Here is a 17,792-nt window from a genome sequence, read left to right on the forward strand (position 1 = left end):
AAAACGATTAAAGGTCCTCTTCAAGTTATAGGTGCCTATAGGTCCCTATGACCATAGACCATCAGATTTAGAGTCTGTTTTCTTGAAATGATAGGCTGCGAGCTCCTCAGTGAAGAGAGGGATAATCTGCTGAATGAAAACATCACCTCCACACAACTGTGCTGAGCTTGGAAACTTTCAGCATCAGGATGTCTGTGGAGGTCCATTTAAAGTCTGATTTCCTTCCAGCGCTGAGCCCTCTGGCCCAAGTCTCATGGAATCCTAAGATTTCACGGAATGAACCATGGAGTTCACCCTCGTCTTTCCTGAGAAACGTTAGTCCCTGAAGGCTGGGTCACTTACTCGTGTCACAAACTGTCCAGGCTGGAAATTTAACCCAGGTCTCTGACCGCCTCCCCTCCTCCCCCCAGCACTGTGCAGTTTTATCCAATCACCCCAGAACCAAGGTCTTCATATGCTGTGCAATTAAATTGTGAGTAGCTGGCTAGGTCTTAGGAGACTTTTCGAAGATGCTGAGGAGGAAAATGTGCTTTCTGATCTCTGAGATGGGTGACGGACCACAGCTAATAAAGGCTGAACTTAGACTTTTATTGTCATGAACATTTTCTGAAATGTCACCCCTAATAAATAGCCAGGAAGACGGCAGATTCTGGGGGTCTGGGCGCTCTCATTTATGAGCTCTGGAGTCTGTGTTTACTCCAGGCTTGGATTTCACATCCGAGGGTAGATTTTCCTTCTTTTGGATGATCTCTCCTTGCAGAGACTTTGAGGCCACGTTGACTTCTGGCTTAAACGGCCACCGGAGGTTCCATTTTAGCACAGTTCTGACCAGCAGGTTTTGTACCTGGCAGGTATTGTGGCCAGCCGAGGGGCTTGCGGAGAGACTTGGATCTTGGGATGCTCTGCCTGGTGAGGGGAGAGGTCTTAGATGAGGGGGAGACAGTCCCTGGCATCAAGATTTGCATCTTGGGGGGCAACTCGGAGAACTTTTTGTCACCCCAAGGGATTATGGGAGGGCTAGCCAGGAGAAAATTCTCTCCTGGTGCTGCGATGTGAGGTTATAACCCAACATTTCCAGCTTCCTGTCTAAGATAATTACTCTTGTAATGATCTCAGCTCGTGGTTTCTGGTTACATCGAGGAATCGGCCCCTGTGCACATGGCGTCGTAAGGCAGAAGTGCCCGGGGCTTCCCCACTCACCCGAGCTGCCTTATGGATGTCGGACAAAAGGTTCTGGGCGTTTCTCTCAGTAAGGCGTGTTCCACAGGACATGTCGGACAGTCTGTAGAGAGCCGGAGCGGGCGGCGAGAATGGCATCGAGTCTGCGAACTAGGAGCTCTCGGAACGGTCTTGCTTGTGAACTCTTTCCCCGGATTCCATGTGGTAGCAACGCCCCCAACAGAAATGAGAGTTTGAATGAGGAACGATTTTTTGGGGAAAATGAGTTCTTTTCTGGCCATGTTGAGTTTGAGCTTAAAAAACATTTTCACTGGAACGGTGTGTTCCTTCCCTCGGTGCCAGAGACTCTCCTCAAAGTCCAGTTAGATGCAGTTGGTTCTTGGGCCCCATCTGCTTCTAAAAGGGCTTCCTGATGGGAGCACAGCTGGGGAAGGGCCAGCCCCAGTGTCAGTGGGCAGGGAAGGTCTCGGTCCGTGCTCCCTGGCGCTGAGCTTGAGCTCGCAGTCTGTGGAGGTGCTTTGTGGGGAGGGGGCACGAGGAAGGTCGGACCCACGGGAGCCAATGAGATCTTCAAGTGAGGCCCTGGAGAGGAAAAAATAAAGCTGTCCCAGGATGGAGCTTTGGGATACGGTCAGTGGGAGAGACGTGGATGAGAAGCTGGCAGGAGGCTGTGGAGCAGTCAGAAAAGTGGGACGGGAACCGGAAGAGACAAAGGTCACAGGAATAAACAGGAAGGGAGAGACAAAGGTCACAGGGACAAATGGGAAGGGAACTGGGAGGGACAAAGGTCACAGGGACAAATGGAAAGGGAGAGACAAAGGTCACAGGGACAAATGGGAAGGGAACCGGGAGAGACAAAGGTCACAGGGACAAATGGGAAGGGAACCGGGAGAGACAAAGGTCACAAGGACAAGCGGGAAGGGAACTGGGAGAGACCAAGGTCACAGGGACAAATGGGAAGGGAACTGGGAGAGACAAAGGTCACAGGGACAAATGGAAAGGGAACCGGGAGAGACAAAGGTCACAGGGACAAATGGGAAGGGAACCGGGAGAGACAAAGGTCACAGGGACAAATGGGAAGGGAACCGGGAGAGACAAAGGTCACAAGGACAAGCGGGAAGGGAACTGGGAGAGACCAAGGTCACAGGGACAAACGGGAAGGGAACCGGGAGAGACAAAGGTCACAGGGACAAACGGGAAGGGAACCGGGAGAGACAAAGGTCATAGAGACAAATGGGAAGGGAGAGACAAAGGTCACAGGGACAAGCGGGAAAGGAACCGGGAAAGACAAAGGTCACAGGGACAAACGGGAAGGAAACCGGGAGAGACAAAGGTCACAGGGACAAACGGGAAGGGAACCGGGAGAGACAAAGGTCACAGGGACAAACGGGAAGGAAACCGGGAGAGACAAAGGTCACAGGGACAAACGGGAAGGGAACGGGAGAGACAAAGGTCACAGGGACAAACGGGAAGGGAACCGGGAGAGACAAAGGTCACAGGGACAAAGGTCACAGGGACAAACGGGAAGGGAACCGGGAGAGACAAAGGTCACAGGGACAAACGGGAAGGGAACCGGGAGAGACAAAGGTCACAGGGACAACGGGAAGGGAGAGACAAAGGTCACAGGGACAAATGGGAAGGGAGAGACAAAGATCACAGAGACAAACGGGAAGGGAACCGGGAGAGACAAAGGTCACAGGGACAAATGGGAAGGGAACTGGGGGAGACCAAGGTCACAGGGACAAACAGGAAGGGAACTGGGAGAGACCAAGGTCACATGCATCCAGAGAGGAGAGAATATTTAGCAATGGTGGGTGGTCATCAGGCGCAGAGAAGCCCACTGAGGAAGGAGGAAGGGTCATCAGCTTTGCTCGTGAGATCACTGGTGCATTTGGAAAGAGCAGTTTCAGCTGGAGGGTGACCAGTTGACCCACACTTATTAAGCTCTTCTGTACCAGACTCGGGGCTGCCCGCTGGAGAGGGAAAGAAAAAGCCAAAAATAGTCAGGAACCAGATTGCAGAAGGTTCAGGAGAGCAGGAGGAAAGGAGAGGTCAGAGAGCCATTAAACCCTGATGGTTTTCTGGGAATTTGGCTGAGAAAAGGTGAGAGAGCTTGAGAAAAGGGGGTGGAGGGACTCTGGAGATCAAAAACAGAGGTTTGCGGAGACTTGGTGATCGTAGACCCCGAGGAGGGAAGAAGTGGGCAGGGCCCGAGAGGGTTCGGGGAAGGAAGGTTGGCGGGGGCGGCGCTCCATGGCATAGAGGGCACGACGGATCAAGCCTGTCTCATCCCGAGGGGCGTGTGTGGGGGAGCGCTTTCCTGGCCATCCTTGGCTCCAGTTCCCCAATGGTCCCTCAGTTTTCCTGTTTTATTGTTGCCCTCCGCTCCAGGCTAGTGAGGGTGACATTCTTGGCCATCTTTCTAAGGAACAAGGCATTAAAAGTGTCCAGAAACAGAACAGACCCTGAGCTGGTCATAAAGGGGAGAGTAAGGGGACCCGGCCAGGCTCTCCCCAGCCTCGCATGCAGGGGGTTCCTGATGCCGGGTTTGTGCCTCCTCATCTTCCTTTGGAACCCGTTTCTTTTATGCATTAAAAATTATTCTGAGACCGTGTCCCCGTGCACGTCAGTGGACAGCCGGAGGGCCAGGACCAGAAACATGGGGAGGAAGCGACACTGAGTGCTCTTGCATTTGGGCCTCCTGCGGGGCCCGGGACAGACCGGACACCCAGGCAGAAAGACCCCGGCCTAGTCAGTGCGGCTGGCCAGGAAGGCCGGAGGGCCCCAGCTCGGTCACTGGGCAAGGAGTCCAGGCCTCCAGGGCCCAGTCCGGGCGCCTCTTGGGGGCTTTCCCACTTCCTCTCTTTCTTTACAATTGCTCTGGACACATTTACTTTGTACATCATTTATATTTATCTCTGCAAGCGTTGCAGTCTCACCTTGGCATTGGTAGCAGGGGTTACTTAGCCTTGCTTCTGTCACAAAGCTCTGTGAGGAAAGCACTCTGTGTCTGTGTCTCTGTCTCTCTGTCTCTTTCTGTTTCTCTCTTTCTGTCTGTCCCTGTCTCTTTCTCTCTCTCTGTGTCTCTCCCCCATTTATTTTTTTCCTCTCCCCATTTATTTATTCATTCATTATTCTCTGACGTTTATTTGTTTGCTCGCTCATTCTCTATTTGGTTTTTGCACACTTTTTGCACCTTCCAATCACGCTTGGGATGTGGGCCCCATTTACCCCATTGTGCTCATTTGACCCTCAGCTTGTCAGGCTGCTGATGTCACAATCCTATTCTCTCATTTTATCCCTTCCCATTTTTAGGGTTAGGGTTCCTGAGCCTTAGACAAGTGAATGGCCTCTGCTCGCTCCCCACTCGTCTCCATCCAATAAACATTGTTTTGTGGTTCCTGACGCTTTGTGACCCCTCATTACCTCTCCCCCCTTTTTGTTTTTGGCAAAGGTACTGGAAGGATTTGCCATTATTCTCCAGCTCATTTTACAGATTCAGAAACTAAGGCAAATATTATGAAACAGTTTGTGCAGGTCACACAGCCGTGTTTGTGGCTGGATTTGAACTCAGGAAGATGAGTATTCTTGACTCCAGACTTGCCCTTGTGGTGCCCCGAAATGGCTTAAAAGCAGAACCCTGAGAGTTGGCCCTGCCTCCCAATGGGGTTCTTAAGAGAACTGTGCTTTATGGGCCTTAAAATGCCCGAAGGGGCGCACTCGTCTTCCCCCTGTTCCTCCTAAAGCGTGTCCTCATCTTTCCACCCAGACTGCCGAGAGATCCTGCTCCCCATGATGACGGAGCAGCTGAAGTATCACCTGGAGCGGCAGGAGGACCTGGAGGCCTGCTGTCAGCTGCTCAGTAACATTCTGGAGGTGCTCTACCGGAACGACGTGGTGAGTGGGGACCGTGTGGGCCGGCCGCGGCGGGGAGGGAGGCGGAGACGAAGTCTGCCTCCGTCTGGGCTTCGGGGTTGGGCCGATGAGGGGGGCTGGTGGGCGCCAGCCCGGGCCCCCAGCCGGGACGTGCCAGAGGCAGCTCATCGCAGCCCAAGGTCACTCCGCTCTCCATTGTCCCATACTTCCACCACTAAATTATAGCAGTTACAGCCATTGATTTAAAAAGTGACCCAGTCTGGAGATGGTTAATTAGTTGACTAATGAAAGATCATAAAAATTACATCCTTTGAATGGATCTATTCTTTATTATTTTTAAGATTTGCTTAAATCAAATTCCTGCAATTATACAACAAATTATCATTAATGAGCTCGAATTAATAAAATGGCTTGGACTTTCTTTGTGTGGGCCTTTGCCTTTGACAGGGGCCATTTTTCATCTTGTTAAGGGTCCTAATTGATTTGCTTTTAACTGGGTGAAAGATTTCATAGCAAACATCAGGGCTAGAATTTTAATGACAGTCTTTTGGGGTTGATTGTCGGTACTCTGTGATTCTTCTCCAGGGACCCACACAGCGACACGTTCAGCTCATCATGGAGAAGCTGCTTCGGACCGTGAACCGAACCGTCATCTCCATGGGACGGGATTCTGAACTCATTGTGAGTGGTTACTGCTGTCAGCTCTGTGTGGGGGGGTGATGATGAGGAGGATGATGATGATGATGATGATAAGGATGAGGATGATGAGGATGATGATGATAATGATGATGAGTGTGGCCATTTCTCCATGATGAACAAATTTAAATCTTCATCACAGTGAGCAAACTTGATACTTTTATGATTACTGTGGTTTATGGAGTATGATTTAGTGTTTATTTGTGACTTCAGCTTGGAACTCAAATGGGCAGAGAACAACTGTGACCCAGATAAAATTGTCTCATCAAGTCAGCCCCGGGAAACCGGCCTTTCCCAGATGCCCAGTCAGAAATCTCACGTATGGCACATCTGGTTGACCCTGTCATTCTGGTACTCCAGGTCGGCTGCCTGCAATTGGCAAGTGTCATGGTGGCCCGAAGCTGGGCCCACCAGACATGGCAGGACAAGGCCGGCCCCCCAAGGGGTCCTGGAGCTGCTCTCAGAGACTGCTTTGTGATGATGTCAGTCCTCATCATGGCTGATCAGAGATCAATGTGAAGAGTGGAATGAAAATCAGCAGTTGTGGCTCTTTTTCATATTACTAAATTAATTCAGTGTAGCTGTGTGCCACACGGCTTATGTCTTTCTTTTTTTTTTTTCTCTTTCTTTCTTTCTTTTTTCTCTTTCTTTCTTTCTTTCTTTCTTTTTCTCTCTCTTTCTTTCTTTCTTTCTTTCTCTCTCTCTCCCTTCCTCCATCCCTCCCTCTTTCTCTCTCCCCCTCCCACCTTCTCTCCCCTCTCTTTCTCTCTCCCTCCCTTCTTTCCCTCTGTCTTCCTCCTTTCCCCTCCCACCCCAGTCTTTCTTTCCAAGCACAATTTGTGGGAAAGCTTGGATAATTAGCATGTGAGAAGACTGAGGATTTGATTTCAAAGGCATTTTGGTACAGGATGAGTGTTCTCTCTTGCAGCTTGAATGTGCCATGTGTTGTATGTCAATATGCTAGATTATTTCTGGGTCTGGTACGATGGTTCTATGATGTTTCCAGATTTTTTTCCACTTTTCTTGTGAAAGTAAATTTTCCTTACTCCTAATTTTCTACTGTTGTTATTCTCTCTCTCTCTGGTGCAAAAATGAATTTTCTGTCCTAAATTAAAGAGGAAGCTGAGCCAAAATCAAGAGGGCTGTGTTTCTAGGATGAGGCTGAGGCTTCTTTTTATCTTGATGGGCCTTAGAATGGTTTTTTGAATATATCAACGCCAATTTCTGCTGCTGGGCCCTTTGGTACCTCAATATTGCCTTGGGCTCAAGAGCTCATTCACGTGGGAATCCTTCCTTGGGTACATTCAAAGGTTCCCATCCAGTGCCTCTCTTTACCCTATTCTCATCCTTGTTATTGGGGGTATTTTGTGTTGAAATAAGTTTTCCAATTCTACAATGATCAGCCAGAGGAAGATGTATACTAAATGATGGCAGTATTTCCACCTTACTTTATAGGAGATGGGGAGAAGGGGAAACAGAGTCACTGGACCAATTCCAGAGAGATCCATTTAACGTAGCTTTAATCACACAGAAATTTGATTCAGTATTGGCCGAAATGTTGGAAAATTTTAATTAGGCTTAATTTTTAGTGAAGGGGCAGGAGGCTTTTATTTTGAGTCTGGTAGTATAATGGGCCACAGACTTGGAGCTGGAAGAGCTCTTAGAAGTAGGACAATTCCAGCCCTTCATGTCACAAATGCAGCAATTGAGTGTGAAAGAAGATAATTGATAGGTCATGTTAAAAATAACCGTTAACATTTCCCTAGAGCTTTCACATGCTGTTTCATCTGACCGCTGATTTGGTGCAAAGATTATGATTTTCACAACCTTATGAGTTGATTGCCAATTTTTTTCTTACTTAGAATGGAAGAAACCGTTAATGAGGGAGATTCACACAGGTATTAGGTGCCTGTGGGGAGATTTGCACTCAGGAACACTTGACTACAAATCTATTTACTAGGCTACCTTGCTGCCACATAAACTCCATACCCAGGATGCTTTTCGGTGGGGGGTAGAAGGTCAGGGTGTGTATATTGGGACGCCACAGAGTATCTCTCCACTAGAATAGCACTCCTGGTGCCCGGTTCTCTCTCCGGTTGCTGCCAGTTTGAAAAACTGCTCCAGTCCAGTTGTGGGAAATCCCCTTGTTCTCACTGGACCTTGTGGCAGGAACTGGAGCAGACTTGAGCAGATGGACGGCGGCCTGATTCTTTAAGGGGAGGTCGGGTCATCAGCCCGTTTTTCAGAGAGCCAGGTCATATTTGCGTTGCTCTGAGTGGGAATCAGCCCCTTCCTCTGCTGCCCCCCTCCCCTTCTCTGAAACTGAGGCCCCGATGGTCGGCCTGCCCCCCGCACCCTGGATCAGGATTCCTGCCTCCTGTGCCCATGTGGTAGCATCCGGAATTAGATTAGGGACCAAGCTGGGAGGTGGTGACAAGGCGGCGGACCTGGGAAGGAGCTGGGGAAGGAGCCACACGTTCCTGTCAGCCTAGACCCTCGCTCCCATCTGCAGGGGAGGGGGCTTCGTGGCGGAGACCTGTTCTGTGTGTTCGCAGAACACAAAATGGGGACCCGGTTCCATGGCCTCAGCAGCGCCCGGGGGTCCTGGCGTGGCCCACAAGGCTCCGTGGAGGTTGCCCGCTTCAGCCTCTAGTGGGACAACACACCGAGAAGGGAAGTGCTTGGGCAGGTTGCCCCAGGCAGGGGCGTTTCCTCCTCCCCGGGCTGACCCCACTTGTGACCCACAGGGTAGCGTTCTGGGCTTGTTTGGACCCCCCTGTTTGCCTGTTATGTCTTCTACTGTGTTGGGGGCAGGGCCGGGAGTGGGGTCGGCCCTCATGGGCCACAGTGTGTTCCCCAGCGCCCGGCACCAGTAGGCACTTGCTAAATGCCTGGGGACTGGTTGGTGTCCTCGTGATGGATTGTAGGCCATTGCCAGGTCTGGCCTGGTGATCTTGGGGAATCTCTCGCTGCTTTGGGGCCATTTCTCTGTCTTTCCTCTCCCTCCCTCGCCATCTTTCCCTCTCACTCACTCCCCTTTTCTTTTCCTTCTCTCCCCCTTTTTCTTCTCCCGCCCTCTCCCTTCCTGTCCCTCCCTCCCCACATCCTCCTCTCCCTCTTACCCTTTCCTGGCCCATGCACACATAAATAAGCTGCCCCTCAGGCCGTGCTGCCCCTGCAGTCTGGACTCGGGGGTTTCCCGGGCAGGGGCCACAGCTTCGGTGGGAGGCTGGCCAGAACCTTCCTGTGTGTGCGAGAGCCATTTTGTTGTTCCACTTAACCTGCTGGAGCTTCCTCCCTTCGAGCAGTAGGGAGGCTGCTCTGGCCTGATTCCTCACGCCACCAGGCGACAAGGTGACAGTTGGTCTCACAGACTCTCCTTTACAAAGGGTTGACGGAAGATGAGAGCATTGATTCCTTCTGCCAGAGGACTTTGGGGCTCCCCGAGCTGAGGGCGCGCTCGGGCTTTGCCTTTTATAACCACGGCCAGTTTAGGGCCGGTGACGGTGTCTCACGTCAGGTTGTCTGGGCCCGGGTTTGATCATTGGTGTATTTTGTCTCCGTGTACATGTAGATGCCATTAGATGGCTTTAAGGAGCCAGGACTTTGTCCTCCTGGGTCTTTTCTCCACGGATGCCCATCGGAGCGTCTCCGTGCCTCAGAACTCGGGGGCTGCCAGGCTGGGGGTCCCCGCCAGTTAGCGGGGAATGAACAATGGGCCTCAGCCTCGGCGAGCCACCCGACCAAGTGCTCGTCCTTCGGGCTTCTCCAGCGAGCGTGAGCCCTTCTGCAGCTCGGACGCACTGGCGAACCTTGGGGGCCCAGGGTCCCCTCCGTAATGACGGGAGCTAAGGAGGGGGACTTACAGGGCTGGGATTACTGAGCAGATGGCATGAGGAGTGCGGGGGGAAATCTGAGGGTCAGTGTCTCCGCAATGAGCTTGTGCTTTTTGAAATGGCCCTGAGAGAACAAATACGTGGATGTGTGTGTGTGTGTGTGTGTGTGTGTGTGTGTGTGTATCTATATCCAAAGATATCCATATCTCCCAAAACTCACCCACACATAAATGTTTTTACATATCTGTATACATATACATATACATCTATCTATCTATCTATCTCGAGGCAAACAGGGTTAAGTGACTTCTCCAAAGCTCCACAGCTAGTTTGAACTCAGGATATTTATTTTTATATTTTATACTTATATTCATATATTTATATTATATATTATATTTTTATTATTTATTTATATTTATCTAATTTATTTTTATTTTATTTATATAAAATATTTGATATGAAAAAATCTTTTAAAATAGTCAGTGTTGGAAGCCATTCTACCCTTGGGGTGGTGTGGAGGTAATTGTTCTTACTTTGCTCCAGCAAAGGCACAAGAAATGACTTCTCTGCAATTTCCCTTTTTGAGTCAGGACACGGCCTGCCTTGTGGGATCTGTAACCGCCTCCTTGTTCGGCTGCTGATTTTTTCTATCCTTTTGACTTTCCTGGACAAGAAGTTTTGCACTTGGTTAGTGTGTTCTTTGTTGCCTCCCAGCATAGGAAGAACCATTTCTGTGTGATAGAAAACATGGAAACTGATATTCTGGAGAGCAGGGAATGGCTTTGACTTTGTATTGCTGGGACCCTACACATAGTAGGCCCGGAAGCAGTATTTCTGGCTGACTGACGCGTCTTTTGTACTTTTTGTACAAAACTAAGATGTTTTGTAAACCCTCTTAAGTGGTTTGTCATTCCCTCTAAAGAATTCTCAATGGATTCTGTCACGTCTATTTCTAAGATCAGGTTTTAGACTGTTCCTCTTAGAATGAATCAGTGAATGAGGAAGGGGGCCCTGTTAGACATTAGTGCCCACTGGACATCGGGTGCCCAAAATATCGACCTTCCCGGGCACTGTCCAAACCTCCTGGGAGCCGGCTCTTGGCCGAGCTCTGCCTCCATCTATACCTTGGGGTCTGCCCAACCGGGGTGGGAGCAGCTGATACCCAGGACCTGGGATGTGGTATAAAGGCGAGCACCTCTGAGGAGAGGGAGGAAGGGGAGCGAAGGAAAGAGAGAGCTTCTGTTCTTAAAGCTGCCGGACTGCGTTGTTAGGACTGGGGATACAACAGTGGAGAGGACCGGCTCTCGTTGAACATCCATTCACAGAGGGCAGAGTTGGGGTCCAGAAGGGGAGTTTGGGAGTGAGTCACAACTGGGGTGCCACAGTTTTAGGACCACAAGCGAAGGAACAGATGGAAAGTGGAAGTGGGGAAGGGGTCCACGGTGGGAGAAAATGGCGAGATGGCCTGGAGGCGTCCGCTTGGGGTGGGCATGCCGCCGGTCTAGGCGACCTAGAGCGAGTGTCCATCCCAGGTGGCTTCTTTTGGCTCACTCAGCCATTAACTGCTTTCCCTTCTTTGGGGCCAGGATTTCAGAGAGAAGTGAATGGATTTATTATTCCCAGTGATGGGGCTCATAGTGGTCCAGGGTACAGAGGGCCATGGCTGTTCTGGCTATAGAAATGGTTACTATACTTTTGTGACTTTGATTAAGTCCCTACTGTGGGCAGGCCGGAGATCTAAAGGCACAAAGGATATGGCCCCTGGCCTCTCAGAAGTGGGGACAAAGCTGGTTCCCCCCCCCCCCCCCACTTCTCTCCTTCCTAAAGCCACCCGGAGCCTTCACCTGGCCTCCGCCTCCCTCCTTATAGGGAGAATTGCCAGCACCATGAAGGGAAGGCTGTAGCCCAGCTCCCTGCTGCACCTCCACCTCTGGGAGAGCGTTCCAGCTTACTTCCGGAAGATCTTCCTCCTGCTCATGGAGGAAGGGAGGCCCTGGGCCTTCTTCTGCTATTAAGGAAGTTTGAGTGACTCTGAGCCTCTCCTGAGCCCCCATTCATCATGGTTACAGAGCAGGCAAAAGAGGGGAGGGCTTCGTGGCATTCCCAGAGGAAAAGGCTTATTCACGGGGGCTACGGTGGAAAACTGGCCTTCTATGGTGCTCTTAAAGCTAGACTTTGAGGAGTGATGGGATGTCACTGATTTCATGTCTTTTCCAGCTGTCTGATTTTCTTTAAATGTGTCACTTTGTTCCCAAATTTTATGTAATGTGATGAAATAAATCTTATAATTTATATGTGGTTTTAATCAAAATTTTAGATTCATTTAAAAAACCAACTTTGAGCTATCTTGTTCTGCAAGGGATGCTGTAATTGCCAATTCTCCGAGCGAGGGGAGACCACCTTTTGTTTCACGTCTCAGTAATGGTTCATTGTTAATCAACTAGTCTGTTTTAAGATTAGAAAAGAACTGATTGGTGACTTGTGTAAAAGTCATAATTTCAGGGTCATTTAAAAATGAAATTTGTTCTACTTTAATGAAGTTTCTTTTCAGTGAAGGTCATGGGCAATGGCTCTCCACCCTGACTTCTGACTGAAAAAATCTAGTGTCTTTGTGTCTGTCTGTCTGTCTGTCTGTCTGTAAGGAATCGGGAGGCTGCTCGGGAGGCCCGCTGTCCGCTCTGTTGGCTCGGGCCCTGGACTCGCTCTGGCAGCCGTGACCTTCCCCCGGGCTGCGTTGGCACCTCGTGTTTACATGCCAGGTTTCATTTTGCTCTCTAGAAAGCTGCTAACATTGCAGTCCTTGCACTGAGATCACTGGGAGTCTTCAGACAGAAGGTGGGCCAGCTTGTTCGAAACATTTTTATAACTTTAATTAGAAACTGTAGAAAATACAGGAAACACATTTCCCCCCACATGAAACAATCGTACTTCTTTCCTGGCCCAGTGTCACCTTTCCCTCTCCTTTTCTTACACAAAAATACTTTTGAATATAGTTTACTTATATACAGAGATTGTTAGCCCTCGCGTAGTTTTACCGTCCAGGTGAGTTGATCATTAAAGCCCCAGCGTCCGTGGCGTCTCACTGAGCATTTGCAACTCATTTTCCTTATGAATGGTTTTCAAGGCAAGAGCCAACCCACTCGCTTCAACATTTTTGTAGACTAAAAATACTTGAAACTAAAATGGATTTAATGTGGAAGAAGGAGGAAGCAGGACTCAAATTGGAATGTGGGTCCAAGTTTCTTGTAAAGATGCCCACACCTTTCCTTTCCTTTCCTTTCCTTTTTTTTTCCCTTTCCATTCCATTTTCCTTTCCTTTATCCTTTCTTTTTCTTTTCCTTTTTTCTTCTTTGCCTTCCTCTTCCTTTCCTTTCCTTTCCTTTCCTTTCTCCTTTCTCCTTTCTTTCTTTTTTCCTGTCTCCCACTCCTTTCTCTCTCTCTCTCTCTCTCTCTCTCTCTCTCCTCTCTCTCTCTCTCTCTCCTTCTTTCTCTCTTCCCCATCTTCCTACTTTCCTCCCTTTCTTCCTCCCTTGCACTCTCCTCCCTTCCCTACTTCATTTCTCTTTCCAATTTCCTTTGGACTTCTTTTCTAGCTCTGATAGTACTAAGGATCTATGACATCTCTACTGTTGCTAATTCCTCCGCCGTTGCAGATTGCCTAAAGACTTAGTTGAGGAGCTGTACAAATGGCCGAGCCCTGACAGTTCTTCGCCCTCCAGCCAAGCTGGTACCGAACCTCACGTGGGTTGCTCCTCAGCTCAGCGTCACCCCGCCCGTCACTGGGACCCTCCTCGCCCATGTGACGGCAGAGGCCTCGGCGAGCTGGCCGAGCCGGGCCCCAGAAAGGACGCCCGTCGGTTGGGCGAGCGGGACACTGTGCACAATGACTTCGGTTGTACAAAAAGGAGAAACGAGATCCCTACTTCCTATTATGACAAGCGAGGGTTTGACAGACAAGAGTTAGTGACGCCTCGGGGAAGGGGACCTGGTTATAAAAAGAGAGCTGTAAAGGTGCAAAGAATGAGTGAAAAAATAAAGAAGATTTCCATTGTCATGTGTAACCAAGAAAGGATTCCAAGTGTCTCTGTTTATTTAAAAAATACCTAAAAACTTTTGATTCACAGCTTTTCCTAAGGAGTCAGGGAGTACAGCTTCCTACTAGGTTAAGTGGCGATGACGTTTGTCCGTTGAGGCCGCTAAGCTAAAATGCACTGGGTTCGTCTTGGAGATGGTCAGGTCATCAACAGTTGTTACAAAGCTTAACAAATGATATAAAACCTCTGGCTGCTTTCCCATCGGCCTACAGGAGACCGGAGCCCACGAGAACGTCCTCCGCCGAGGCGACGGGATGCCCGCGAGGCCTCTTGAGCCGGGGCTTTCCTCGTCTGCCTCTCACTAGTGGTTTTCAGCTTCTTGCCAGAATTGAGTATTTGGCCTTTGGGTACCAAAAAGATTAAAAATGAGATCTAAGAAAGCTTAGAGTCCCGAAGCTTTGACCCTGTCAACTTGCAGTGATTAAAGGCGTGTCCTGACTTTGGGCGGTCCGTGGCTGCTCGCCAATGGGGAAATGAGCGGTGACCGTGTGGAGATGGAGAAGATGCTCAATGAGAGGTGTCGACGAGACACAGAGATGGGATCACTTGGCTTAACTCTACAGCACGTGAAGGCAAATATACACAGAGTCACATTTTAGAGAGTATTCATGGTCTCCGACCACTTGAAAAAAATTGTGCTTTCTCCAGAATTTTTGTGTGCTGAAAATTGCACTCACCCCCTGCTTGTTTGCAAAATTAAATGTAAAAATGAAGTCCTGTGCAAACGTAAGGCTTGCTTTTTTCTTCTTATTAGTATTTCAGAAAAATAAAGGCTGGAAACTAAGTGTGAGTTTCTCTGCTGTGTACAGAATGAGAGCCCGCCCGGCGTTTCTCGAGCAGGTCTGGGGAAGAGGGAAGGGTTCTCTTTGTCCGTCATCTTCGTATACGGTTCGCTTCGCGTTTCCCATCACACAGCGGTGAACTGCCGGCAGAAGTGGGCAAGGTCTGAAGGGCATCCCTCGCCTCCGTCTCGTTCTCTGTTAAGTAAAAAGGCCTTTTTGGTAAGCGTGGTGAGAGATGGATGTTGCCCCAACGACAGCACTGTTCAATTGATTCGGAACCTTTGAAGAAAGGGATCACTCAATTCCAGTGTGTTTTCGAGGTGGCGGCCTTTAGACTCCAGATTCGGTGTTTTGTTAAAGGAACCAGAGTCTCCATCTTCCATGCTTTTTGGATTCAGTTTTGGATTTTTGCTTGGGAGTGGAGGAGTAAGTCTCCGGAGAGTAAGGCAAGGGTGCGACCTGAGTTTCCTCAATAGGATGAAGTTTTCTCAGAACTGGCTGGAGCTTATCTTCTTGCTGCTTAAAGTCCAGTTCCACACTACAAAACAAAAGAGAGGGAGAGACTGAGTGCCGAGACAGTCAGCGGTCAGCGGAGCTCAAGCTTAGCAAGGCTTTTTAGGTTAAAGGGGGGTATTTATTTGTTGGGCTCTCAAGTTATTTTTTCTGGTTAGTCATCACCATTGTGGAAGTGCATGGGAAATCACTTCATTGGGCTGGAACTTAATTTCTCATTAGATTTCTGACCCTTGTAAAATCAATATGGCTTTTTTAAGACATTCAAATAAGTTTGTAAAGGGGGGAAAAGTTCAGCTGTGAGTGAAAGATCCAGATTTTTCTCTTTCCCCTCCCTTACACACACACACACACACACACACACACACACACACACACGTCATTTCCCTCTCCAGATTAAGCTGCCTGTGCACTTACACATTGCCTGAAATACAGTAGGTGCTTATTGAATGCTTGTTATTTGATGAGTAGAGCTAGCTAGAAGCCCGACTACCTACTCCTGGAAGGGGGAAACTTCTCATGCCCCTTGCTTCAGAAGTGATTCTGATCCAGCGTCAGGGGGAGCTCAGGGGTCCCTGAAGACCCCTGACATGAGCTCAGCTGTGAGAGATGACAGACATGAATTCTGCAGCTGGGATGGTTTGTTTAGTTGAGTTCTTCCCTTGACCCGGGGATGAGGTATATTACTTAAAGTAATACTGCTGGGCAAACCAATGTTTTCCGAATTTTCCTTGGACCAACAGACAGCCCGGGCATCCTCCTGATATTTGGTTCGTTTCTGTGTTGTTGGGCTTAATCAGGAATTGGGACTAAGAGCTTGGATTTCGTGTATTAGTGCAATTTGGGGACTTGTAATTATTGACTTTCCATTAAGCATCTACTTGGAATATCCTGTTATTAAGTAATTAATCACACTCTAGAACCATGTAATCATGGAAGAATCTAAGTGGAAGCTTTTGTGAACAAAATCCCTAGACTTGCTCCAGGCCCTTGCTCTTTCCCATTGCAGTGAGCAAGGATTTTGGTTTTGGAAGAGGCTGGGATAGGAAATCAGCAAACACTTCCGTGGCTCAGCATGCATAGCTGGGCCCTCTCATCCCCCCGAAATGGGCATGGTCCCTGGGTGTGGATCTACAAAGCATCAGTTCCCAAGAAGGTGAGCTTCTGTGATCGTGCTTCCTGCCGGCGAATCCCCTGGGCTCTGTGTAGCTCGGCTCGCTCATTAGGACGGAGACAGCTGGCAAGCATGGGGGACCAGAGCGCCCAGAGTTTGGCCCGGCCGGGTGCTCTTGGGCCCCGGAGGTCCGACAGCCTTAATGGGTGAATGGGAACAGAAGAGCCCTGGCCCTGAATGAGATTCACTGCCTTGTGAGAGAACCTGGTGGTAAAGGTGGGATTCACGGGTTCCGCCTTCTCTCAGCCTTTCCTGTTCTAGGTAGAGACTGCTCCTGGGGGGTTGGTAAAGCCAGAGGGCAGAGGGCACATTGTGCCCTTGTTCTGCTTCTGTCAAACAAGCCTGGCCAGGGACAGGATGGTGGAGTAGGACTGAAGTCATGGAGAAGCTGCCAGGGAAATGGAGCATCTCAAGCCACTTCTGGTAAGCAGCAGGTGTAGTCCCCCCCAGGAGCAGGGAGCTGGACCTTCTCTAGGTGCTCTTGTACAAGAGGTCCAAGAGCCTGCTTGAACATAGATGTGATGATTTTCCCCAGCGGTAGTCCCCCCAGGAGCAGGGAGCTGGACCTTCTCTCATGTCCAAGAGATGCATAAGAGCCTACTTGAACATAGATGTGATGACTTTCCCCAGGGGTAGTCCCCCCACAAGCAGGGAGTGGGACCTTCTCTAGGTGCTCTTGTACAAGAGGTGCACAAGAGCCTGCTTGAACATAGATGTGATGACTTTCCCCAGGAGTAGTCCCCCCCAGGAGCAGGGACCTTCTCTAGGTGCTCTTGTATAAGAGGTGCACAAGAGCCTGCTTGAGCACAGATGTGATGACTTTCCCCAGGGGTAGTCCCCTCAGGAGCAGGGAGCTGAACCTTCTCTAGGTGCTCTTGTACAAGAGGTGCACAAGAGCCTGCTTGAACATAGATGTGATGACTTTCCCCAGGGGTAGTCCCCCCAGGAACAGGGAGCGGGACCTTCTCTAGGTGCTCTTGTGCAAGAGGTGCACAAGAGCCTGCTTGAACATAGATATGATGACTTTCCCCAGGGGTAGTCCCCCCAGGAGCAGGGAGCGGGACCTTCTCTAGGTTCTCTTGTACAAGGGGTGCACAAGAGCCTGCTTGAGCACAGATGTGATGATTTTCCCCAGGGGTAGTCCCCCCAGGAGCAGGGAGCTGGACCTTCTCTCATGTCCAAGAGGTGCACAAGAGCCTGCTTGAGCCCAGATGTGCCACCAGCTGCCTGGTTGGATGGCGGGGGACAGGGAAGCTTGAGCTCAGTGGGTTCTGAAGACCCTTTAATCTTTAATCCTTGCCAATATTCAGTTTATTGTTGCGAATAGGAAACCCCATTTTCCATGAGTCTCTTCTCCCATGCTCCCATCACACCAGTGACCACATGGGGTTAAAAAGAGGCTCCTTTGTTTGATTTGCTGTTTTTTCCTCCTGGATCTGTTCGTCCCTGCCCTTAACAGTCCGGACTGCTGCTCCATATTGTTGGAATGACATTGCTAGTACAGTTCCAGCCAAAGGGCTTATCCCGTGGCGTCAGAGCCAGATGGGCCGTGTTTGCATTCGGAATTTAAAGCTCCGGGAAAATCCTTGTTTCACCAGGCTGGGCCACAGAGATCGTGTGGCCGGCCTCCAGTCTTGGGGGT

The 17,792-nt window shown here is 49.7% G+C and overlaps 2 protein-coding genes and 2 long non-coding RNA genes across 10 annotated transcripts in view; 3 read left to right on the forward strand and 1 right to left on the reverse strand.

Annotated features, from left to right (window-relative positions):
* The window catches only part of DOCK1 (dedicator of cytokinesis 1), a 467,911-nt gene that overhangs the window by 154,052 nt on the left and 296,067 nt on the right, over positions 1 to 17,792 (forward strand). For both annotated transcript variants that reach the window (XM_051982706.1, XM_051982707.1), the window contains exons 26-27: positions 4,949 to 5,076; positions 5,641 to 5,736. In XM_051982706.1, coding sequence (XP_051838666.1) covers positions 4,949 to 5,076; positions 5,641 to 5,736 — 224 coding nt within the window. The remainder of the gene's footprint in view (positions 1 to 4,948; positions 5,077 to 5,640; positions 5,737 to 17,792) is intronic.
* LOC127552201 (uncharacterized) lies at positions 1,611 to 3,300 on the forward strand. 6 transcript variants are annotated; one of them, XR_007951286.1, is made up of 4 exons: positions 1,611 to 2,079; positions 2,200 to 2,279; positions 2,360 to 2,399; positions 2,799 to 3,300. It is a non-coding gene; the product is annotated as an uncharacterized LOC127552201 (long non-coding RNA). The 6 variants fall into 6 exon arrangements; XR_007951290.1 differs by lacking the exon at positions 2,360 to 2,399 and adding an exon at positions 2,513 to 2,552; XR_007951287.1 differs by lacking the exon at positions 2,360 to 2,399 and adding an exon at positions 2,632 to 2,671.
* Positions 13,071 to 17,792, reverse strand: part of INSYN2A (inhibitory synaptic factor 2A) — a 66,495-nt gene continuing 61,773 nt past the window's right edge. Inside the window, exon 4 of the mRNA XM_051982708.1 lies at positions 13,071 to 15,001. Coding sequence (XP_051838668.1) covers positions 14,818 to 15,001 — 184 coding nt within the window. The 3' untranslated portion in view covers positions 13,071 to 14,817. The remainder of the gene's footprint in view (positions 15,002 to 17,792) is intronic.
* LOC127552200 (uncharacterized) lies at positions 15,807 to 17,020 on the forward strand. The gene is made up of 3 exons (XR_007951285.1): positions 15,807 to 16,099; positions 16,601 to 16,837; positions 16,935 to 17,020. It is a non-coding gene; the product is annotated as an uncharacterized LOC127552200 (long non-coding RNA).

The sequence above is a fragment of the Antechinus flavipes genome, chromosome 2 (genome assembly GCF_016432865.1).
Source record: "Antechinus flavipes isolate AdamAnt ecotype Samford, QLD, Australia chromosome 2, AdamAnt_v2, whole genome shotgun sequence".
In the NCBI taxonomy this organism is placed as follows: Eukaryota; Metazoa; Chordata; class Mammalia; order Dasyuromorphia; family Dasyuridae; genus Antechinus; species Antechinus flavipes.